The sequence below is a fragment of the Chelmon rostratus genome, chromosome 8 (assembly GCF_017976325.1).
Source record: "Chelmon rostratus isolate fCheRos1 chromosome 8, fCheRos1.pri, whole genome shotgun sequence".
Classification (NCBI taxonomy): Eukaryota; Metazoa; Chordata; class Actinopteri; order Chaetodontiformes; family Chaetodontidae; genus Chelmon; species Chelmon rostratus.
In genome coordinates this window covers 1,814,852-1,841,123 of record NC_055665.1, presented here as the reverse complement: position 1 = coordinate 1,841,123, position 26,272 = coordinate 1,814,852, and the positions used below count along the sequence as shown (strand labels likewise).

General features: G+C 41.7%; 1 protein-coding gene across 1 annotated transcript; it reads right to left on the bottom strand.

Annotated features, from left to right (window-relative positions):
- Positions 1-8,953: 8,953 nt before the first annotated feature.
- ndufaf6 (NADH:ubiquinone oxidoreductase complex assembly factor 6) lies at positions 8,954-25,968 on the bottom strand. Its single transcript, XM_041942794.1, has 9 exons — positions 25,772-25,968; positions 24,786-24,885; positions 24,395-24,517; positions 23,847-23,903; positions 23,504-23,606; positions 23,111-23,244; positions 16,738-16,839; positions 13,991-14,047; positions 8,954-10,026 (listed from the first exon to the last, which is right to left on the bottom strand). The coding sequence occupies exons 1-9, from the start codon at positions 25,960-25,962 to the stop codon at positions 9,898-9,900; spliced, it is 996 nt and encodes a 331-aa protein (XP_041798728.1). The 5' UTR covers positions 25,963-25,968; the 3' UTR covers positions 8,954-9,897.
- Positions 25,969-26,272: the final 304 nt, after the last annotated feature.

The following is a 26,272-nucleotide window of genomic DNA, read 5'->3' as shown; positions in this document are numbered from 1 at the left end:
GCAAAGTTGTACTCACTGTCCGCGTTGCATCAATAAATAAATAAAGCCACCGTCAACTTTACATTAAAGAACGTACTCGACCGTTAATAAACCACAAAACAATGGTGGAGCTCATAGCCTTAGCACTTACCAAGCGAACAGCAAGGTCCGCTGAGCCCACGGGCTTCACGACCCTAACCCTACAGGGGCGTTGTGTTTAGAGACCGTAGTAAAATTAACATACAGTAATACATGATGTGCGCTAATGGCAAATATTACAGTTTATATGATCCTATTATGACATTCAACTCTGTTACGTTACATATGCACAGAAAATCCTGAATGTCTTACCTTAAACCCGACTGCTGCAGCTGTCTTCTTGTGTTTTGGCGGACAACGAAGCGCAGCACAACCTCCTTGGTGTTTCTATGTTCATTGCCATGACGACGAAACCTTTGAATATTATGTGAAAATACATAATCAAACTTACTCTTCCCACACAGTTTGCTTATTACATGGATGGCATATATAGATATATAGGATTTACTTAAATAATTCAAATTCTCACAGATACTTACAATTAGAAAATAAAATTGTGACAGTTAACTTAATAAATATTACTATAGCACAAAGTCATTTTTTATGACACATACACGTCATACAAAAACGTCATCAAAGATCAAAGCCAATAGGGTGGCCAGTTTGCTTTGATGTTGGTCCCACACACACACATACACAACGTCATACAAAAACGTCATCAAAGATCAAAGCCAAAGATCAAAGCCAATAGGGTGGGCAGTTTGCTTTGATGTTAGATTATTCACCTAAGAGTGTCAAGTGACTGTACATCAGTAAATTCACAGAAGAACAGAAGAAAATTGTATCGTATCGCATGGATCCACTACAGACACTAATGTCCAAAGACAACTATAGACCACAAAGTCCACAACAGACAAGTACAGTACACAGCAGACAACTACAGTCCACAACAGGCAGTACAATGGCCGAAAGAAAAAGCCCAATCGATAGAGGTCAGCTTGATCCTCAGGATCAACTGGCCAAGGAAGAACATAGCCGGGAGACAAGGGAGAGAGAGTTCGAAGCTGAACACAAGAGGAACTGTGAGACCATAACAGAGTATGAGTCTCAAATCTCCTTCCTCAAAAAAAGTCTCCAATCAAAGATGATTGAGATCTTCAGGATGAAGCAGGAGAACCACAAGAGTGAACACAAGAGGGACTGTGAGACCATCACAGAGTATGAGTCTCAAATCTCCTTCCTCAACAAAAGTCTCCAATCAAAGATGATTGAGATCTTCAGGATGAAGCAGGAGAACCACAAGAGTGCCGTGCTGCAGAATGAAATGCAGAAGAAATTGGACCAAGTGGATAAGAAGTTCGACCAGAGAGGCAAGGAAATCTTGGCTCTCAAAAAGGAGAACGACTGTCTTGCTCTCAAGCTCAAAGAGGCCACAGACAACCTGCCCAGCAACAGAGCTGAACTTCTCCAGGGCGACAAAGCTTGGCAGACCAAATGTAACGATCTGCCGCAGGAGTTCAGAGAGGAGCTGGCCCAGAAAGAACAGAGCTGGGAAACGGAAGTCAAAGAGCTGGAAGAAGAAAAGAACCAACTAAAGGAGTTCTGTCTGAAAGCCAATACGCAACTCCAGAACAACATAGATTGGCAGACCAAATATAACGATCTGCAGCAGGAGTTCAGAGAGAAGCTGGCCAACCAACTGACAGAGAAACAGAGCTGGGAGACGAGGGAGAGAGAGTTTAACGCTGAACACAAGAGGGACTGTGAGACCATCACAGAGTATGAGTCTCAGATCTCCTTCCTCAACAAAAGTCTCCAATCAAAGATGATTGAGATCTTCAGGATGAAGCAGGAGAACCACAAGAGTGAACACAAGAGGGACTGTGAGACCATCACAGAGTATGAGTCTCAGATATCCTTCCTCAACAAAAGTCTCCAATCAAAGATGATTGAGATCTTCAGGATGAAGCAGGAGAACCACAAGAGTGACGTGCTGCAGAATGAAATGCAGAAGAAATTGGACCAAGTGGAGAAGAAGCTCTACCACAGAGGCAAGGAAATCTTGGCTCTCAAGAAGGAGAACGAATGTCTTGCTCTCAAGCTCACAGAGGCCACAGACAACCTTTCTAGCAGCAGCGCTAAACTTCTCCAGAGCGACAAAGCTTGGCAGACCAAATATAACGATCTGCAGCAGGAGCTCAGAGAGGAGCTGGCCCAGAAAGAACAGAGCTGGGAAACGAAAGTCAAAGAGCTGGAAGAAGAAAAGAACCAACTGACAGAGAAAGAACAGAGCTGGGAGACAAAAATCAAAGAGCTGGAAGAAGAAAAGAAACAAATAAAGGAGTTCTGTCTGAAAGCCAACACGCAACTCCAGAGCAACATAAATTGGCAGACCAAATATAACGATCTGCAGCAGGAGTTCAGAGAGGAGCTGGCCCAGAAAGAACAAGGCTGGGAAATGAGATTAAAACAGATGGAGGATGAGAAGAAGGCTTTGCAAGACCTCTGCCGGAAGCAGAAGAAGAAGAAGAAGGGTTTCTTCAGATTCCTGAACTTCTTCAAAATTGGAAAGAGGGGGGAGAACACCAGTAGTGAATGAGACAAGAAGCAGGAGAAGAAGTAGGTACAGGAGGAGGAGAAAATGAAGATGATGAAGAAGGCTTCTATGAGCTGGTGGCAGAGGAAGACAAAGAAAACATAACCCGGTCCCTCACCCCTTTCCCTCCCTTCCCCTTGTGGGTTTATTCCTGGTGCTCAGGTTTCCTCCCACAATAAAAAAAAAAAAAACACACAACCTGTATGACTCTCAGACACACAACCTGTATGACTCTCAGACAAACAACCTGTATGACTCTCAGAAACAACCTGTATGACTCTCAGACACACACAAGCTGTATGACTCTCAAACAACCTGTATGACTCTCAGACACACAACCTGTATGACTCTCAGACAAACAACCTGTATGACTCTCAGACACACAACCTCTATGACTCCCAGACACAACCTGTATGACTCTCAGACACACAACCTGTATGACTCTCAGACACACACAAGCTGTATGACTCTCAAACAACCTGTATGACTCTCAGACACAACCTGTATGACTCTCAGATACACACAACCTGTATGACTCTCAGAAACAACCTGTATGACTCTCAGACACACAACCTGTATGACTCTCAGACAAACAACCTGTATGACTCTCAGACACACAACCTGTATGACTCAGACACACAACCTGTATGACTCTCAGACACAACCTGTCAAGACCTGTCAATCAAGACCATGTCAAGTGCTGCCGAAAGAGGCAGCAACTGGCTCTGGATAAAGAGAAACGACAACTGGGCACCAAGATAGCGACAGATGGTATGCGGCCAGGCATACACCTGGCCCAGGGAGAAGGACACCCCTGCCATGCAGAGTCCATCGAGGATCATAGAGGGTATGGTATGGAGTGGGGTGTGCCTGGGACGCTGGGTACACCGTTGAGCCCTCTGGAGACGTTGTGGGTTTCAATCAATGAAACGTTGATGAAGCAGGGTACCCACCTGATGACCCCAATGAAATACATACCCTCCTTTTCACCACTTCACACTGACTGCTATGTTCAAGAGTTACCTACTTACTGGCGAGTTTTGTTTTGACTTTAGTTAATTTGTTTTGTTTTTTTGAGGGTGCTCGGGCGCAGCGCCCTCGTGCACCCTCACATAGATTGCGCCCTGGGCGGTCGCCCACATTGCCCATAGCAAAAACCAGCCCTGAAGATACACAGCAGAATTACAGCTATACGCTCAGTTGCCAGTTTATTAGGTACACCCAGCTAAACCTACAATGCAGTCTAATACAACAGTTTCACCAGAAATTAATGTTAAAACGTTCAGTTTTTGTTGTTTTAGAGAGGCGTTCAACCTTTTGATCATTCTGGAGGATGTAGTTTGTGGTACTGAGACGGAGAAAGACTTTAAAGTTATCCTGTCATCCAGCATAAGTAGTTGTATGTAGATTATTGGACATGTGGCTGTTTTGTTACTTTATATTACCTTATTCTTTGTACAGATCAATTCTCATATTTAATTTGATATTTTTCCCATATTTTGCAGTTACTGTATTATCTGCATTTCTGTATTATGTGATCTTCAGAGAGTAGTAATAGTTTATTTTATTTTGTATTCTTTCAGAACCACAAGGTCGCTCTCTGTAGCTTCATTCAACCTGAACAGGTAATATCTTGCATCTACACTGCACATCGCCTTTTTAACCATTTTTCAAATCACCCTGAACACTAGACCCCCACTCATCTATACATTTTTTTTAGTTCTGTTGATTGAACCAACACAGATCAGTGTATCATCTGTAAGGGAATTCACTATTATTTCCTTTGTTTTCACAGTTATCGGATGTGGAAATGCAAAGACTGCAGCCTGTCATTTTATGTTTTCTCATGCTGTTTGGTTCATATGTTGCCAGATGTTAAATGTGTTGCATATGGCTCATGTGTTCAAGATGAATAAATATATTTGGAGTAATCTGTTGGCCAAGTGTCCTTTTGTGTAGAGTTTATAAGATGGGCAATACAAATTATTATTTTTGAAGTCAAATAAAAGGTGAGAAATATAGTTTGGTTATACGGAAACTAATTAACTGGAGTCAATGTAAACATGTTAATTCAGTTAAAAGTGAATAAATCAGCTTGGTTCAATTTCAATTTAATAGTTTGGTTCAGTAACTAAAATGTTAAAAAAAATAATTTGGATCAAGGCAAAAAAAATAAAGGTTTGCTCAAGTGAAGCATTATTGTTTAGGTCAACATAAAATAATCAGGTCATAAGAAGTCACTAAATTTACTTTCTGTGAAGTCAGATATTTTAGATGTGATATCTGGACATCTTTTTTTTTTTTTTAGTTTAAGCAGGGTTATACTTTTTTCAGTGTGGTCTGGAAAATAGTGATTATTTGACTCGGACAGTTATTATTTCTGCCTCCAGAGATCAAAGAAGAGTAAGTATTTTAGACTTTCTTAAAATTGTCCAATGAAGAAAGTGGCTCATCCGGCTGCTGAAGAGGAAGTTTCCATTTACCACTTTGACAGGCAGGAGTAGGTGGAGACCAAAACAGAGTTAAAGGATAGTACAGGCTGAACTAACAGGATGATCAACATGTAACATGTTTACCAGAACAACTTGATAAATGGACAGTGTGGTAAAAGTCCTGCATTTTACTTCAGTAAAAGTATAAAAGTATTTGTAATAAAAACACCTTAAGTACTTTTTAGGCAGCAGAAAAGCCCCTGTTGTTGTCGTGCTGACATATTATAAATTATATTAACCAACATATATATAGTTCAATTCTTAACAACAGACCAGTCCAGTTCTAGGTTTTCTGTGTAAACTTTTTATTGAAAAGTAGCTAAAGCTGTTAGATAAATCTCACGGAGCAGAAGCGTAATGTAGCTCAATATAAAAATACTCAAATAAAGTACAAATACATGAACTGTACTTGAGTGAATGTACTTAGTTGCATTCCGCTACTATAAATTGACATGACATGCGTCAGCCATCCTGGTGGACTCCTTCTGCCCCCTAGTGGAAAACAAATGGATGAATACAGCTTTGAAGTTAAGCAGCACTTTCAAGGAGTGAAGACGAGAAGGCGAGGAAGAGTCTCTGACTGTAATTACTGACGAGGGAGCAGATATGGCCTAATTAATGCTCTCTGTTCTCTCCACAGCATAAAGCTGGACTGTCTGTGATGTAAACAGCGAGGCTCTCTGGGTCCGAGTTGGTAATTGCAGGTCTCTGTGCTGATGGTGACAGCTTGAGTCGGAGGGGATGAGGCTTAATTAAGGCCTAACGAGGCACCTGTCATGTCACAGTAAAGAGGCGGGTGAATGACCCTGTTCGCCGCCGACTGCCTGAAGAGAGACAGTTTAGATCTGTAACCCCTGATAGATCTATCTCATCTCTCTCATCTCTATCTTCATCATGTTGCTTTTGGTTTGTTAGTAGCTAAAGAAGATGCCCCTTCAGCATCTCCCTTAATCTGCTCGTCTTCATCAAGAAAAAACTGCTCTTTTTGCTGTTCTCAACACATGAACATGTTGACTTTTCTTTAAAAAAAAGTCACAAAAGGCTTTATTAGTTAGTTAGTTGTGTAATTTATTGTGTAATGCAGTCAGTGGTGGATTCAGGCTGTCTGAGGGGAGAAAAAATGTAAAGTTATGATGCATTTACGGTGAAACGGTAAAACAGCTGAAGACTTAAAACACTGACAGCGTGTTGAGAGTGTTCAGTACGCCGCCGTCCATGTGCACAACTGCTGCGTTCAAGTTTGTTCTCATCGTTAGGCAGCGAATCAGTGATGCAAACAGGTTCAAATCAAATCCGTTGATTAAGAACATTGGCAAAAAATAAAAAAGATCCAATCTTTCACATTTTCTCCATGAAAACTCCAGTGAGCGTGCACATCTTGGTTTCAAAATGGCCACTGCACTCTGACCTTTTGATTGACACCTCGCTTGACCCACTAGGATCTTCCATGTCATGTCCACAGCCCACAACAGCCAATGAGAGTCCACATCATAAAGATGTACCTCGCCCACTTGTTTCTTGTAAAGATGGAGCCAGTTGCAACGATTGTGCAGATGATTGACAGTTCATATAGCCAATGGAAATTCTGAAAATGAGGACAAGCTGCTTCAGTGGGTAATTTACAGCTAAATCAAGAAATTCAGTGCAAATAAGGATATTACTCAAAGCTTGAAATGATAAATGCAGTAAATTGCCTGAATATGATGAAATAAATACAATTTAAATATTTATCAAGATCAATACAGTAAATAAAATATTTTCTGTATTTTTCTGTGGTATATTTTTTGTTTATTTCTAACTTAATCAACTTTTCCACAAAGGTGTTCATCAGCTGGTTATTCTCACCTGCTGTCTGAAGGATTAAGAAATACAAATACTGGACGTGATGATGCTGGAATGACAACAAAAGCATCAAAACCAGCGCGGTCAAAGAACAAATCATGAACAGGAAGAAGAAAAGCGTTGATGCGACGGTACAATAAATCTCACACAAACAAAACTTTTCCTGTTGAGGCCATAAAACCTTCATGTTGGTGATTTACTGAAGGTTCACACCAAACATCAACAGACCGCCTTTACTTAAACACCAGGAGTAAATCTGGTTTGAAAAATAAAAAGATAATTATACGACATAAAGGTTTCACTGGACTGTTTTAAAGAATATTTTTAATCTATTATCCAGTTAATACGTCGATTGCTTTGATGATTATGTCACTTTCCAGAGTAATGTTGAGGTTACGAACAGTGTGACTTTAGCTCGTTATTTTTTCAGATATTACAGGTTTTTTTGTCATGTGATTGCGTTGGTTTGCAGCGTTTGTCTGAACCGTCCAATCATTTCTTTCCTTCTTTAAACACAAAAACATGTGTACAGGTGTGTGTTTAAATGTTGATGAATACTAAAGTTGCATACGGACACTTTGTTATATGCACAGATTCACAATGTGATTTAAATGAGGCTCCAGAAGTGATCAAAGCTCTGCAGCCCGCCGTCCCTCCATGTGGCTGCCGGGCAGGTCTGAATTTTAAAAGTAACACAATCCTGACACTTAAATTAGCACTTTGGCAACAATGCTTAACACTAAATACTTTGTGGGTCCTGGCACTGATCGCCTGCTATATCTCTTATTATAACGAGCATTTGGCTGCTAACAGTGGGCTCGCTCATTTACTCCTCTGCTCTAGATTTTGTTTGGCACTTTATGAAATCTGTGTGTTTGTATGAGGAGACTGAACACAAACATGTCATCTTCATCAGCTCAGTGTGTAATTAGCATGAAACTAAGTCTAAAACTAACAAGTCAACAACATAACAAGAAGAAATACACCCGTCTCTCAGGTGAAAGTCCGGGACTTTGCTCACTATGTGGACTTTTTGTTGCAATGATGGTCCTGCAGCAACATTAACATGTCGAACCACACCAGATAAACCTTCATGATACCGATGAATAAACGAGGCCACAGATGAGATCCTGCACAAAATGCACTTTTGACAGTTTTTAGCAGGTCAAAAATATAAATTTGTCTCATACTTTAATTTATGACCAAATACCTGCAAAAGTAATGACATCGGCCTCAGCTGCACTTTGTATTCTGTGCTAATTATCAAATATTAGCCGGCATTAAGAGGTGCATATTGTACATAATTATTTTACATACGTCTCATGAAATATGCAGCACGAGTCACCGAGTCAACAGCAGAGTGTAAACGACACAGAAACACGTTTGCATCTGTACTCACATGAGCCGTAAAGCTAATAACTGCCCAGCATTCAGGTTTATGCTGTTGATCCAGTGAATGATCCTCTGGTAGACAAAGTGCCTTTAACAGCAGGCGGCTTCAGATTCATGCAGCTGAACAAGAGTCAGAGGAGACTCGAGGAGGAAGAAACCAGACCGGTCCAGGTGGTCTGGAGTCAGAGAGACTCGATGAGGGAAAGTACAAGTACCAAACAGCAGCGTAAAATCACTACTGTCAGTAAGAGTACAAGCATAAAAAGTTAAAGTGCTAAAATTTGACGTCATTAGATGAAATAATATTGAAGCATCAATGTTAGAGCAGCAGTTTACTGTTGGAGCGACTTTCAACCACTTTATACAGTTAATCCTCCGTTATTTAAATGAAACCATGCGAGAAGTTTGGAGAAAAAATGTCTCGTTAATTTCTATTTCTATTTTCATTTCTTTGTAAGAGTTTTACGTTGTATTTTCTAAGCTTATCATTTGGGGGTTTTATATGTCACATTTTATTTTGAAAAGAAACTGGGGCTGTCAGATTAATGTGGTGGAGCAGAAGTAGAATAAAATGAAAATACTCAAAGAAACACAGACAAAATTTAATGTGCTGAGTCAGTCAAACGACAAACCGGTGTTATCTGGTTCTGACCTGATGTGTTTCATTTCAGCTTAATTCAGTCCATCATTCAGAGTCCCAGTCATCGCTCATCCTCGCTGTCAAACAGAAGATACGATTCATCTCCGGATAAACACACACACACACACACACACACACACACACACACACAGCAGGACCAGTACGAGTACTCGGATGTATTCGTGCAGCAGGAAACTTCAAACAGCTCTCCACAGGTGAGCTTTGTATCCCGTCAGATCAAAAAAAAAATGTTCTTGATGCTTCCTCTGGGTCGATCTTCCATCTCATTATCTTTTGACATTCTGTTCTGCTCTCTGATTGGTCCCTCGCTCCTCCAGTGACTCTCTGTGGCTCCTTAAAACTACTCAATCTGGGCCCCAGATGACATCAGAGCTCTGTAATATCATGGGTGGAGCTGGTGACGGCCCGAAAGAATCAATCAGTGCGCGGCGCCGAGGTCCAGCCCGGCTTCCTGCTTCCTGTTTCAGCTGAATTTCCGTTCCCTGTGTTTGTCGAGTCGTTTGTGGCGAACACAACACTATGAGGACTGATCGGGGCTAAAACTATGAAAATACTGGACTGAAAAGACTGAAATCATCCTTTAATCTTGCATAAAACATCTCATGAATTTATTACACTTTTTATTATATTCACAAATAAAATCCGAACGCCGTCTGTGTCTTTAGGCTCAAAGCTGGCGTGTGGACCAGAGGTTGAGAAACCTCTGGTCTGCCTCTGCTGTGGTCGGTGGTGTTTTATTAAGGAGGCAGGATTCAGTGGCTGCGGTCTTCAGTGAGTCCCCCACAGACGGGAAGTCTTTGGGCTTCAGTCCTGCAGCCTTCAGAGGAAGCAGATGAACTGGGGTCACTGCAGGAGGAGGAGGAAGAGGAGGAAGAGGAGAAGGTGAAGGACCGACGTCAGTAGGTTTTCCTCCAGGAGCGGAAGTACATCTGGAGGGCGAGGAGGGGGTTTCTGTTCTGCAGACTGGAGTTGAAAACATCAAAATCTGCCCTCCTCAGTCTCTGCAGGTAGTCCTCCAACACCAGCTGCAGCACACAACACCACAGAAGAAGAGTTTGGTTTAGTTTGCATCAGGCGACAGATAATTAGACTGAACAGACATTTTTATTTCAGTTTATAATTTCAGTTCATGTTCGCTGGTTTCCTATTGGGGGATTTTTATTTTGTCTGAACCAATCAGTAGCTCCTGACGCACCTGTCCTGCTGCTGTCATCCTCAGTCGCTGTTGAAGCAGGTGATTAGAGCCAATGAGGAAATCAGCATAAATGAGTATTTCTGTAAATGAGTTAACAATCTGTGCTGCTGCTGCCAGCACATCTGCTTTTCACAGATGCAGCGAGGTAGCTAACAAGCTACGTATGAAGAGCTGGACATGGGGCTGCCGCTCAGCTGTGATGCTAGTTTGTCCTAGTGGCCACTAGCGGTACTGAGACGAGGGAGACGTTACAGCTACGTTGATGGTTGTAAAATTCCAGGAATATTTCAGGTGAAAGGGTGAAAATGTACTCATTTCATTTACTGTAAATATCCAGCAGAAAACCTCTGAATGTGTGCACGGTTCATTTTAAAGCCATCTACTACTTTAAAATTGGCGTATGAAAATGGTGACAACCAAAAGCAACGAGCACACAGTTATACGTGAGAGAGCAGCACTGTGTTTCAGAATGAATGAGAAACAAATACATGTTCTCATGTTCATGCTGCTGCAGTGAATCAAACATAAAACAACTACAATGTCCAAGATACTCATCCTTTACTGTGGTATTACTACTTCAACAACAATTTACAACATTATAATCACACTGGTGCATGAAGCAGAGAACCACCTGCCTGATCTCTGACTCTGTTCAGGTCTAGTCTCTTTTTTAAAATACTTGATGTCAGAGTGTGAAATAAATGATTTATCTCCTGTATTTATTTAATTTCTATAACCTCAGAGGCAAAAACCGCTGAAGACAGAAGAACCTTGGGGCACAATTATGGAAATTTATTTCATAATTAAGGCCAGAATGAAGCAACAAGATGTTCCTAAATTAGCTTAATGCTAAGCCTGGTCCACCGCTGTTCAGAAGTTTCATTCACAGACTATTGAAAAGCATTTCCTGTTTTCCAGCAGCATGATGAATTGTGTCACTAACTGTGCATTAGAGGATAGTTTCGTGTATTTTCAGGAGCCCGTGTGAGCAGTGAAACAGGGTTTGCTTGCTGTAATCTCCGCTGCAGCCTCATATTTACTTCAGATAAACTGTGGATTTTGTCCTGCAGCACTTACGTTGAAAGCATGTTAAGAAGGGATCAGTTCAGTTCAATGACTGCAGAAAGAAAAACATGTTCAGATGTTGATATGAGCACCTGACTGTTGGATTAAGGCTGGAAAAAAATGTGATAATATCATTTAAATATTCAGTGGAGGTTAAAGAGCAGCACATGCTGGTGGTGCCTGACGTGTGTCAACACACACTTTGTTTAGTAAGTACCTCACACAGCTGCAGCACTGACTCATCAGGACACACATCGATTCCCAGGGCCAACGTTCACACGTCAACTCTCCACAAATAAAGCAGATTTATCAGCCGATTCAGCGACTGCACCTCGACCTCGACCCTACACGCTGTCTGCACTGTGGTGTTCATCAACAACTGTAGTATGCTACAGTAGGATTCAGAGAATGTGCTTCATATGATTCATATGTCTGTTAAAATCAACACAAACAAGACATAAAAACTACAGCTGTACCATTTACTGCCTGCAGGAGGCGACGCTGGGTGGGTTTCCATCCGTCCGTCTGTCTGTCTGTCTTTAACTTGCACATTAAAATACTTGAGTGGAAACAAGAACTGGGACGAAATGATTATCTCCCAATTTGATACCATCGTGATACTTGAGTGCCAATTTGATAAATATTGTGATTCTACAGTTACTGCGATCCGATATTAACATTTATTACGATTTTTTTTTAATGTATTTTTGGCTTTTTTAACACTAGACTACGGGAAAAAATTGCGATTTTATATACAGTATATTTACATATATATAATAGGTTGTTTGCAGTCATGTGACATTAAAGGATAACTTTCGTTTTTTACAACCTGGACCTTATTTGTAGCATTAAATACGACCATTTGCTCACCCAGACAACTTTGGTGGCATTTGGAGTCGTTTTGAAGAAATTAGCCCCAGAGGAGCGGCGCGTATATCCGTATAATGCAAGTACTCGGGGCATCCTTGTGCAGCCTCTATATAACGCATAATCTGCGGCGAAACTCGTTCATATTCAATATTTTGTTCTGATATGCTGGTGCTATTCCCCTCTGAGCCCGTGGTGGCATGTTATCAACATCCGGCGTCTCTAGGCAACTACCTCTGACGTGGATGATGTCATTACCGAACGCCGGGCGCTGCGAGCAGCCGGCCACAACACGGCTGACTCTGCGGCGGTCGGCTACGAATACGCAATAATGAACCACAGCTGTGCTAAACTACAGCTAAACTAGCCGACCGCCGGCTCAGAGGGGAATAGCACCAGCATATCATAACCAAATATTGGAATATGAACGAGTTTCCACAGATTATGCGCTAGGTTGTAAAAAACGAAAGTTATCCTTTAAATTCGGATGGGCAGTAAGTGAAAACCATAATGGATTAGATTATCTGACTCGGCTCCTCCCGACCGCAGGCGGTTAACAAGACATTTTTCTGGTGTTTTTTTGGTTATTTTCTTGCATTTTTCACCCCGATGAACAACAACTTTTGGTACTCGATGAAAGCTCCTTGTGGTTTCTGGGTCTGATCGATTCGAGCAAATGTAAACGTAAACCACCTGTACTGTGACTGAGTGTTACTGTGCTTCATATGCTGAAGTAGAAAACATCAGATCTGTGTGGAGGGATGAGGAGACGGTAACCATACTCATGTTAACACAGGACACAAACAGAAATGACATTTCCATCATGTTTTCTACATTGTTTTTCAGTTTCACCTGAGTTGTGAGTGGAGCTCTTCTTCTTCTTCTGTTATTGTTTATCTGAACGAATCAAATGCTGATATTCCTGGTGGATGGAAATGCATAACTTTGCATTTTCTTATGCTGATTTTTAAAATTTTGTTCATATTTTTGCTAAATTTCGGTGGAAATCTGGCTACTGTTACTTTTTGCATTTGTAGCAGCTCCCCCTAGTGGAGAATCTGCAGCCTGTTAAATGTGAATCTTTCTTTGTTAGTTATAAACCAGCTGATTCTAATCTAACACTCCCAGAACAGCAAAGATCCTTCCCTGATTTGTTTTTGGAGATATTTTATGTGACAGCTGGGTGAACTGATCCTGAGGAAAACTAGATGTAGACACAAACATACGTGCTCTAATTTTAAATGCTTTCTCCTTCAAGCCGTCACCGTTTTTAATGATTGCCTTCGACTTACATCATCGCTGCACAAAATAATCACATCTGTGCTCCTCAGCGTGTTTTCACTGGCAGCAGCACTAAACTCCTGCTGCTATGAAACAAGCCTGACATGCATCCACTTCCAGTTAATATGCCAGCCTGCGAAGGCATTTTAAACCTCTGTATGAGACCGAAACCACAGTTTGCATCCAAAGAGAGAAAAACTGAGTCACCCACATCAAGGTCTGTCTGTTTTGGTTTGTGTTTATCTGAATGCTTGAGAAATATGTTTAACTTGTGATGAAGAGGTCGAGATAATGTGTTTGGTTTTTGCTTTTGAAATGTCTTGATGATGCCTGCGTGGCCGACTTGTGTTTGAATGAACGTATCTGAGTGTTGGCGTCACTTTCTGAAGTTCTCCGTCAGTGATTAAAGTGCTGAGTCATCATAAGACATTAGATTGGTGTAATGACTTTTGGATAATTGCTTCTTCCAAACGAGACGTCGCTGGTTTTATGTCACACCTTTCAAATCCGCCCAGAGAAACGTCTCGTTCAGTTTTCTCAGAGCGAGTTACGACCATCTGACTTGATGTCTGGAGTCTTACCGTCTGGAGGAAGGCCGGCGTGGCAGCTGCTGGGACGTTGCTGCTAAACGATCGTGCCTGAGAGCGAGAACACAAGAAACAGGAAATCAAACAAACAGGAAGTAGGAGGTCAGTGGCGTCCAGTCCTCAGACTGCATCCACATTTCTAAAAGTTTTTTTTTTCAGAGTGTTTTCCTGGAGACGACAACAAGAAAACAGTTAAATCTCTTCTCTTTGTCATTCAGCAAACGACACAACAACACGCGAGCGACGTGACAGTCCGACAATCTCCACACCTGTCAGACAGGAGGGGGGGCTGCAGGTGAAACCAGCAGATATCTGGGACAAGCCTTCCTCTTTCATGTTGATGCTGATCTCTATAAACAGACATCTGCACATGGAAGCTGATAAAAAAAGCTAAGACGCTAGCTGACACAGTGTGTTTACCTGCAGGCGAGCAAAGCCTGCTCAAACATGATTGGTCAACACTAGTCGGACTACAAAGAGAAACCAGATATAAAACTCCTCCCCCTGCCTACAGACTGTGCATCCGTATGCAGACGTGTGTTTACAGAGATTAGTCTGGTTACTCTGCTGAGTTTCAGCCGGTTAAATGATCATCTGTCCTCTCCTGCTCGCTCACAAACACACCATTTACACATTTTCCTGTTTTTTCTCTCAGACAACAGAAGGAATTAAAGATTTCTGTGCGATGTCGTTGAATGATTTCGCGTCCGTTCCTCTGGCGCCACCATCAGATCTTTCCACTTGCTCAACACTTTTCCATGACATCATACGTCACCATGTGTTTGACTGACAGGCGTCTCCATCCTGACACCTGGAGACACTTCTAGACTCGCTGTTCATTAAACAAATAGACCAAAATAGTCTCATTTCTTATCCTGACCATTTATTCTTGTCCTGATTTTGTCTCTTGGAGCGGTTTTATCTTCCAGTTGTTTGTTTGAACTGAGCGTATCGTCATCATTAAGGATCTCAATGCTTTCAAACACAGGAGCCATTAGATGTTTTAATTACCGCCATATAAATCTGCTCTCTGGTTCTTTCTAAGTTAATTAGAGAAGCACTTTTCTAATTGACTCACATGAACATGAACATGAAGGACAGTAAACAGTAAACAATGAATACATGTGGGAGGAGGGAAATCATTTATATCCTTATTGTTTACCCTCAGTACAATCACACGCGCTTTAACAGTGAGTAACAGTCCTAATTGGTATAAATAAGTTTTAAATAAGACATTAATGATGATGAACGTTTGAGCAGCAGCTTAATGGAAAAACCCTTCAAAAGTACCAAAATGAATGAGGCCTGTAAGTGGCGGCTAATTAATCTCCAAGCTTCACATCACTGAGTTAGCATTAAAAATACATTTCTGTGGGTGCAGATATTTGCAATGTGAAAAACAGCATTCAAAGCCATTAATGAGGCTCATTTGAACGTTAAAAATAGCGCGCTGTGTTGTTCCCGCTGTCTGAGCTCGTTAAGAGGCGTTCAAATGCATCACAGAACAGAGCTGCTGCAGGTGTGGGTTCCTCTTCGCCTTCTCTCTGACGAGCTGCGGACTCTGTTTCAGACAACAGCTGCTGCAGAAGCATCAGGCAAAGACAGAAGGAAACTTTCAGCTTTCCAGGTGAAGTTTGCCGCTTCCCAAAACCTTCAAATTAATGGAATGTGCGTTAAGGAATTCCAGGTTTTTCCAGCGTTAGAGGAAACCTCAAAAGCTCAAACCAACAAAGACCCAACCCCCCAACAAGTACTGTGTGTGAATCACAGAATTATATAATAACTGCTGTACTAATAAAAACCCAAGATAACGACTTCTTCCTATTTCAACTGGACGACAAAGTGAACAAATCAAAAGCCAGGGTGACTCTCCTTTAATCCATAACACATCCGTCCTCACTGGCTTCTTACATCATCACAGATATATAATAATACAGCTATGTAAACCATACGGCCAAAAGTATGTGGACACCTGTGTCTACACACTTCGTCTGGGTCTGTTTTTCCTGGTGTGGGCTCCTTTGGAAATCCAGATGCTACAGTATCAAATGATATTTTACACAATACTGTTTGTATAAAAGGCTCCTTGTTTAAGGAATAATTATTTTGTTGTCACTGTATGTTCCTCACTGGTAAGTGGGAAGTCACTTGAAGCTAACTAGCCAATCAGAAGGGCTGTTTTGGGTGGATTTTGTCCAAACATGACATTTTAGCGTCACATTGCAGCTAAAGCCTCTGTGTTGGAATCGTTAGCTCAAGACTGTGTTTGTGCTAGAAATGCTCTGTGTTACAGTGAGAGTACAGTGACTGTGACTGCTTTTATATTCCCTGTATGTAACACAGATGGTGCAGATGTTAAGCTGCAGTTAAACACCTGCCCAGCAGAGGGCAGTGTCAGCTGCAGTTGCAGTTTGTGCCGTCTGTTTGCTCCTTGGCTTTTGTTTATCATTTCAAGTTACGCTGTTTGTGAGTTTGTGCTTTACGTGACGACACCCCCGAACACAAAGCGGCTACATAAAGAAGGTTTACCCAGTTTGGAGTGGAAGGACTTGACTGGCTGGACCGACCTGATCCCCCAACATCAGTGTCAAACCTCACTAATGCTCTTTGTTCAGAATGGGAGCAAATCCCTGCAGGGGGTCCAACATCTGGTGGAAATCTGGAGGTTCAACAATCCCTCATGGGCGCTACATTCAGGCGCCCACGTACTTTTAGCCACGTCACGTTAGCGCGGTACATACGTGTTGCAGGTGTACGTGAGCCTGACTGGCGATGTCGAACACAACATCCCGGACGTTCGGCTCCCGGCTGCCTCGGATGAAGTCCTCCTGAGAAGCTCCATGCTGCAGAGACACAGACACAAAGAGACTTGCGTGTTAATCGATGCATCACTTTGAAGACAAAGCTTATCTCTCCTGCTCAGCTGTTTCCATTCTAGCTCCACTTCACATGAGAGCCGAGGCTTCCCTTTAATCTGCTGAAAGAAGTAAATTAAACGTGGCCCACGGGCATCGTGCCGTGAGCGACACTGCCCCTGCACTGACACACCACCGGCCCACACTGCACCAGACTGCAGGGGCAAACAGTCTGCTTTCAAAAGCTTTGATTTAATGCAGCTCACAATCTGAAAGATCAATGCAGACGAGACCGGAACATCTCAATCCTCTGATGTCAACTACGGCTATTAGCATCTGTCGTCATCAAATCTGATACGACTGTGTGACATTGGACTTTGGAGAAATGCAGCCTGTGTGAAGGCCCTTTCATGTATTTATTGATTTATCTTATTTTACTTCAGGTGCTCTGAAAAGACAGTTCTCAAGGTAAATTCACATGTGAAGAACGTTCATTTAAACTCTCACATCTGTGCCGTGTGCAGCTCTCAGCTGCTCTGTTCACTCACGCCCAAAGTCTTAATTCATCTGTTATTCTCTTACGGCACCAGCTTGACGAGCAGGAAACGCTAAATGTAGCAGTTTACTTCAACTAGTATTTTATTTACCACCATATGTGATGAGAACAGCAACGACGCTGCTGAAATAAAACTCAGACTGACTGACTCATGTGCTTTGCTTTTGGAGATGTGACTCATGATATGCAGTCTGTAAGAGTGCATGATTCAACTTTATCCTGCAGTCCAGAGTTAAAAAAGACGAAAATAAAGACTAATAATAAACTGTAATATCAAATCAAATCAAGTATCATGACGGTGTCAAATCCAGATACGAGCACATCGTCCCAGACAGGTGGATGGAAACCCACCCAGCGGATATTTTAAGTAATGTGATATTGAAGAACTTTAAACTGTTCTGTGAGTCTGATTACATTCTGCGAGTTTGCTTTCAACAGATGAGTGCTTGAGTTTTCTCTACGTCGCTCTCTGACAGTAAAACCAGGGCGTCCTGGTACCTTCATCACGCCATCAAACATCATTTTCTACCACATATCAGCCGAGACCTCGCAGATAAAAGATGAAAACTTACAGTTTTTCTTGCCTATATCCTCGCAGTGAGAAGACGACCTTGAATAAAAAAACATGTCTTCAGTACATTAAGAAAGGCTTTAAAATAATATTTCACCTGATAGGAAGATTTTCATTTTTCATATGTTTCAATCAGCTGAGGCTGCAGGAACTGTTCTGTTCTGTTAATTTAATTTAAATGAATTGTTTAACATAATTCAACATGAGAATAACATTTATACTAAAGCTGCACATAACTGAAGACAGTCAAATTTAACATGAAGATATAAAATCACTTCTTTTAACTAATGCGTATTTAATGAGAAAACATGAGAACATTATCATTCATGTGCAGGCTGGTCTCCCCAAATAAGATCATCTAAAGAATCGTGAGCAGGAAGAATAATCATTTCTTATCGATCTGAGGCATTTCTTACATCTCTTCACTAAAATGAGGCCCAGCGATCTGATTCCATCTCTTTCTCTAATAATCAGACAGTTTCTGCCGTTCCTGTCAGGAGTGGAGAAACTGCCTGTGGGTTGACTGAGGACGGTAAACATGGAAGGAAAGCTGAAGAAGAGAAATTTATTTTAGAAGAGTCATCCTGCTGTCCCACTAACCAACCAGCCAACAGCAGGTCTGCACCAGCGAACCACAGAGCCTCCTGACTCTGACTCTGTTTATCTGATTAACACGTGATAATATACAATATCACATATATATAATATACAACATATTACATTACCGTATTTTCCGCACTATAAGGTGCACCTAAAAGCCTTTAATTTTCTCAAAAACCCACAGTGCGCCTTATAATCCGATGCGCCTTTTATATGGATCAGTGTTGGTTAATTATGGCTATCGTAGTCAGGGGGCGTGGCCGAAGTAACAGCGGTATTCCACTCTCTGCGTGCCGTCATCCTTTTACTGGCGCGTGCAGTCAGCTGTCAACCTGAATAATAAAATGACTATTTCACTGAACAATGAAAAAATATGAATATATGCTAAATAATAGGCAATTAAAATATTAATCTGACATGGTTAATGTGATTTCTGCTCCTGAACCTCAGCGCACAGTGTCTGCACATCCGCGCTGTGCGCCGTCACCTGCATCTTTACGCAGGTAAACTGTCATCTGTGAGCGCGCGCGGTATTTGTTTCAAACCGAACGAACTAAAATAAAATACATTTTAAACAAATGCTAATTAATTATTTTCAGGAGCCGCATCAGAGGGATGAAAGAGCCGCCGGAGCCTCGGGTTGCCGACCCCTGATCTAGTGGATGCATAATGCAACCCCACGGTACTTTCTATGCGCCTTATAATGCGGTGCGCCCTATATATGAAAAAAGTTTTAAAATAGGCCATTCATTGAAGGTGCGCCTTATAGTGCGGAAAATACGGTATACGCTCTTAAATACTGCATAACTCTAAAAAAAGACACTAGAAATGAACAGAAACAAAACATTTAAGGTTTTACTGTGCTGATCAAACTATATATTTTCATTTCTACAGACCAAAGTCACAACTACAAAGTTTAAAGGAACAGTTCAACATTCTGGAGACGACTCAGTCATTTCTGTACAGCACATAAGAAGCTATACAGCCGCCAGATGATTAGCTTAGCATAGAGACTGGAAACAGGGGAGAACAGCTAGCCTGCTCACTACCCGCCCGTATGAGCACCTCCTCAGAGGCAGTGATGGAATGACTCCAGTATAGGGGTGCACGATAGTTATCGGGCTGATAGTTAGCAGGCCGATAACAGGAAATTATGATGTCATTCCGATAAGTCCGATATCATGACGAACAGCCCCGATAACATATGTGTTTTTGTCAGCACGGCAGTGTCTCGCTCCCACTATGAGACCCGAATGGCCTGCAGAGAATGCTGCGTTCAAGTGACGTTGGCATAATCAGAAAAACTCTTTCTCACTGGGAAAAATCAAGAATACCCCCTCATGCCAGAAAACAACTCGTTTTTGCTAGTTGCTGACTTGAATTAACATTCGCAGCATTTTTACACATGTTACACATGAGGAATAGAAACATGAAGTTAAAAAGGCAGAAAGAACGACTGGCAAACGAGGGAACGGGGGAATGTACGTTACACCTTGAATGCAGCATGCGGCACAGCGTTCTTATGAAAACAGAGTTCAGACTTCTTCAAAGTTTCCGAAGGAGACAGTTCGCTGGTTATTCGTAACAAATGTTCCAAGCGAGTTCCGCGAGGAGCGAGAAATGGCACAAGCTTTAATACCTGATCAGCCACCTGAAACATAACCAGCGCTTTGACGGAGTTTGGAAAGCGTATGAGGACGGCCGGCCTGCTAAAGACGCTAACGTTAGCAAGCCAGCCGCAAAGAAGCCACCGGGACTGACACACGTCGGCGAGGCTTTCGAAAAGTCCAAGAAATTTGCCAAAGATGACCCACGGGCTGAGGTTACTGAAGATTTAATCATGGGCATGATGGTGCTTGACTTACTATGGACTGCCCTTCTTCAGTTTGTTTACATAGATCAGTCTAAGTAAGGGATCATGTATCTTCCTTCAGGATGACATAGAAGCCCGACGCGAAGCAGTGAGGTTTATTTCTCCGTAGGAACCTGCTCACTATATGTTATCCCGCTTAGAACACGGCTTACTACTAAAGCATTCAATAATGTGACACAAAATAGTGATTAAAACATATTTTATTGATTTAAAATGAGCCTACTCGTCTGTCACATCTCTCACTGCGCAGCGGCTCTGAAAGTAAACACGTACGTTGCCTAGCAACCGCCTCTCACTGTGCGCCGCTGTTTTTGGTTTTGTTTGTGGTGTTGATGTCATGATGTTAGGTATATGTGTGTGTTATCGGTATCGGTTTTAAAAAACAGTTATCGTGCGTCCCTACTCGAGTACTGTACTTAAGTAATATGTTGAGATACTTATGCTTTAGTTCAGTATTTCCATGACATACTTTCTACTTTCACAGGAAAATGTTGCACTTTTTCCTCCACTGCATTTATTTACAGCCATTATCACTGGTCACTTAACTCATTAAGGCTTTTCATACAAAACAACAATCTCCTTTTCAATAATGATGCATTTCTTGCCTGTAAATGTCTCCTTCTTAGTTTTAGTCCAAGTTCTGAGTTTTAGCCGCTTATTTTCTCAAAACATGTGAGACGATACACCAATAGAATATTCCAGCCTGCTTTTAATGCAAATCCATTTGTTTCAAGTATTTTCTGCAATCAGATATCAGTTGTCTTCTAGTGCAGCTACACACCTTAAACTCTGAAGACAGTCAGGCTGATACACTCTGCATTTTTCTCACATGTTTAAAGAAAATCTGGATTTTAGGATCAGATTACAGCCAGAATTATCTTTATAAAACTGGATCTTTAGCACAATTACAGACTGAGACAGTTACTACAGTAAAATGATACTAACACATTAATGCGTATGAAATAACGATCCAATAACAGACTAATTAAAGGGCTTGAGCTCTTCTTCCACCACCGCTCTGACGATGTGTGCCCGGCACTTTGTACAGATTAAACGAGCGAGATATAAAGTAATAATTAGTAAGTGTCCCTCATCAGTACTTCCACTGTGTGCATTGATGGAGTGTGAAGAGTTTCACTTGGAAACGATAATTTCTTTGTTAATACCGGCAACAGCGATGGTTAATTCAGGAAAAAAAAGAAAATAAATGCTCAAAATTAGGAATAAGAATACAAATGAACTGAAGGGCGTCACAGGGACACTGATTCCATCTGTCGTGTATCCTGCATTGTTGACTCCTGCTTGTTAATTAAGGAAAGGTTACGTTGTGAGTGATGGAAGTGCCTCCGGATAGAGAACATGGGTCGAGTGGTTTGTATATATGTGTGCAGGCTATTTCAGTGCATCACCAGCGCCCTCTTCAGGCAGCAGAGTGCAGGTGATGTGAGTTGAGCGTGCTCAGGAGGCCTCGGGTCAAAAAGCATCATCCTCCAGCTGCAGATTTTAAGGGCAGAGCCTGCGTGCTTCATGTAGCCCAAATATATCTGCACAGTATATACAGCTCCCCACCCCCCGACCCTCCAGCAGCAGCCGTTTGTTCGCTCTCCACGTGGGACAGATGGCCCCGTCAAAGGTTGCAAATTGTTTGCGGCATCATTTCTTTATCTGCAGCACGTATGTATCTCAGGCAGGAGGGTTTAAATCTGAGGCGCTCTGCTTTCTGCCATATGGTGGTTGTGTAACGATCCCCGTCGGTTCGTGCCGGATGACAATTTCATTACGGCTTCGACAAGAATATCATGTGACATCGTGCCAAAGCCGAGCCATGAGTCAGCTCAACGTGTGAAGGCATGTGTGGGACCTCCTTATGTCATCTTTGTCAGCAGAGTGCAGACGGAGCAGGAGCTTCACTGCTGTTCGTTAAGGAGCTTCACTGCTGTTCGTTAAGGAGAGGAATCTCCCCTAAAAGAACAAACGATGGTTGGTCTATTAGCAGAAACCTAATCAGCGACTATTCTGACAACTGATTGTTTTAGTCATTTTACAAAAATTAATTGGATCAGGCTTCTAAAATATGGATGTTTACTGTTTTCCTTCTCATATATGAGAGTAAAATGAGTATTTTGGGGTTTTGGGCTGTTGAATAAGTCATTTTTTATATTTTTGCATTTTGTGAATTGTGACTTTTCACACTTTTTTGGGATTTTTAAGCCCCCACAAATTCAAAAGTTTGTCTGTTTCTTTGTCTGTGGCGACAGAAGCTGGGTGTTAAGTCTCAATACTTTCTGAGCATCGACCAAAACGAGTCCACAGTGTCAAATACTGAACGCAGGCATTGAATGTGATTCTTCGGCTTGTTTTACTGATTCTTTGATCAGATGTTTCAGGAAACTTTGCTCACTTCAGAACATATTTATTCTGGGCAAAGTCCTGAATTTAACTCAAGCAGTCTGGCTCAGTTTAAAAACATGCTCATGCATCAGTTTGAGTATCAAGACTCGGGTATCAAATTGGCACAGACGCTGAATTTTTTCAAATGATACCAGATCAAGAAAAGACGCCTCAGTTCACAGGAAACAACTCGCTCTGTGCTTTGATACGACCTGAGACGTTGGGGACTTTTTGCCGTACAGCTGATATCTGTGAAGCATCGACTCACCAGCATGCAGATGTCCATGGGGAGGTAGACTTTCCGTCGGCTGCTGTGATAAGGAGTCGCTCTAAGACACGTCACGATTCCCTGAGCTTTACCGATGTGACTCGCTGCGTGGTCTGCATGGATGTCTTTCAACCCTAGAATAAAACACACACACACACACAGTTTGGGTTTACTTTTCATGGACTTGTTTACCTGACTTCTCCTGATGGAGCCTGGTTTTAAAATAATAACACTTCTCATCATTTCAAGTGAATAATATAGCTGATCAGTAGGAAGGATGCAGTGTAACCACAGACGGGATATCCACTACCTCTGGCAAAAGTGTTTTCAGCAAATGGAATGTGTGCATGATAACACCAGCTTCCTGCCAGCAGCGGCCTCACCTGTCCTTACCTAAACACTGGAGCAGCAGGTATATCAAGGACGACTGCGTGTTCTCTGAATACGCCTCCAGCTCCTGCAGGTTTCTGTAGGCTTTGTCATCCAGATCCTTTTCCTGGTGAAACACACAGATTGTTCAATTTTAAAGTAACTGCTTTGTTAGTTATACTATCCAGTATTTCATCAGAAAATTAGAGAAAAGACTGAAAATATTTAAGGACAGTTGTTCCAATTACCCAACAATGAAAAAATAAAAAAAGGTTAAATCTAAGGTGCTGATTACTCCGTTTTATTTATGCATTTATAACAATGATATCAGCGACTCAGGTAAATAATGAAGACACATGTGCCTTACTCTCTCTGTTATGATCCTCAGCAGCCACCTCTTTGTCAGGTCATGTTTCCTCACAGCCTGTAAAACACCATCCAGACTGTTAATTAGAGCTGCACCAATCAGATTTCAGTACCTGAACCCGGATATCAGCCAATAGGATGCTGATAAAGATACCAGAGCTCTTCTTTCTTAAGTCGATTCACATACAAACAGGTGTAGGAGTGCTGATTACTGTGGCAACTCTGGAACACGTGAACAAATCAAGTGCACAGCGATGCGTTGTCAACTACGAGCAAGAGGATTTCTATACACAAGGTTTTCAAAGTGAATATTTGAAATAAAAATGCAAGAATTGTGTATAGAAATAAATATCCACATTATCAAAAAACTCTATCAAATAAGTTAAGAACACATGGACTAAGGAATCTGGATCAGTGGCGTCTGATGGAGGCGGATATCCGGTGAGTGGGTGACATCAGCATCGGCGCCCGATGTCGATATCGGATCAGATTGGTCGTAATTCCACTGTTAATCATCTGAAGTGCAGGATTAGTCAGTTTCATATTTACCCTCCACAGCTCAGCACTGACTGGTTGGTTCGGAGGATCGTCTCTGTAGATTTCTTCTATGGCCGTCTTCCAGAACTGCATTCGCATCAAACCAATGGTCTTCTGGGAAACGGAGTCTTTCACCTTGTGGAGAAACACATGGAAGGACAATTGTTTGACAAGCTAGTTTAGAGAGGACTGCGGAGAACTATATACTTTTTAATCCCAGGTTTATTATTATTATTATTATCATAGCAACAGGGGCAGCTGTAGTAGCAGTAAAGGTGGCGGTGGCAATAGCTGAGCAGTAGTAGTATCCTTAGCAGTAGCTGTAGTAACAGTAGTAGTACAGTAACAACATCAGCAGTATCAGAACTCATTTCCCATCCAGTCTGGCTGTATGAAGACCTGCCTGTGCCAGCTCCACATTAAAGGCTCTCAGGGCCAAAGAGCAGCGCCGCGCCTCCTCTGGGAGGAGGAGGGAGGACAAAAAGCCGTCATAGTCTCTGGTCCTGAGGAGGAGGAGGGGGGGGAGAAGTGAGAGGCAGGGGGAGGACACGGAGGAGTGACAGAGGAGAGGCAGTTTATGTCACTTTTCTAAAGTTAAAGTTCCACTTCATTCTTTTTTTCACAACAGAAAGTGTCAATACTTTGCTCTTTCCGTCCGGCACACACAATATTTTTCAAACAAACAAAAGGCAACCAAAGAGGTGAAAATTTCGAAATGATCTTAAATAGGTTACACTAAAAACACGTCTACCAAACCCCTGCTAAGAATAGCTTTTAAAGTAAAATCGAGATTTGTTTAAGACTTACAGAATTTTTCGTTTTTTAACCACATTTCTCGGGTAGATCTTAGATGCAGGTTTACACATTAAACCAATATACTAAAAAAACCCTAATAAGCTGCATATCTTTTACATAAACACAGTTCACAAAGATGATCCTCAATGGTTTTACTAACGTCTGAAGCAAAGTGAATGTTTGCGTCAATTCTGAATACTAGCTTAAATGAATGGGTGGTAGACTCATTTAAAACACGAGATGAAACTATAGGCTACTTAAATACACCATGACTGTGCCGAAATAAACACTGAACACAAATTATTTACCGAGAGTATTAAGTTTTAGAAAAGCATATTTTTTAGTTTTATTAATTACTACGTTGTCTACATTTATAGCAAATATTTGAATGGAGTTTGGCGTAGAGTTGTCTCCCTGCATCAGCAATTTTTAAGTTATCCTTTTACTATGATTACTGTATCTCTTTAGAGTAGGGATAAGACATATCAGAACGCATCTAACCGTAAATTCAGCCCTTATATCTGCCCTTAAACACAAAGAAATGAACTTTAGCTAGCTTGTGTTGTTAGCAGTAAGTGTTCCACTCAGACCCACCGGACCAGCTCCAGACAGTACTTTTCATTGACTTGTGAGTCTGCTCTCGCGTTAGTTGCCGCTCTCACACTTTGTATTTCAGCCGCTCTTTGGATACAAACACTGTTGGGTGATATCTGTCTGTGAAGAGCGTGATACAACGAGGTTTTACTGCTTAATAATCCATGTTTAGCACGGATGCTAGATGCCATATTCCCCTTCAACGTTCACCCTTAACAATGTGTCACATTAAAAACATTCCCCGGGCCAGCCGACACCGGCGGTCATTACGTTCCGCTTCGTTCGAAAAGAAATACCTGCCGATGAGTTGTAAATCATCAATTGGCATAAATGTGCCTGACAAATATCATATAGAATAATAAAAACGCTACATGTGATCGATAGCATAGATAGACATAATCGCCAGCTATAACAATAACAGAAATGTAAAGATACAGCTGCCTAAATAAGAGTAGAGAATATTCTACTGGCAAACATGAGCAGTGACATCAGGTGAATTTT

Coding starts and splice junctions, on each gene's coding strand:
- ndufaf6 (XM_041942794.1), bottom strand. CDS start 25,962: ATGGCATCTAGCATCCGTGCTAAACATGGATTATTAAGCAGTAAAACC. Junction 23,904..24,394: donor TCAGTGCTGAGCTGTGGAGG/GTAAATATGAAA, acceptor GGTGTTTTACAG/GCTGTGAGGAAACATGACCT. Junction 14,048..16,737: donor CTCACGTACACCTGCAACAC/GTATGTACCGCG, acceptor TCTCGCTCTCAG/GCACGATCGTTTAGCAGCAA.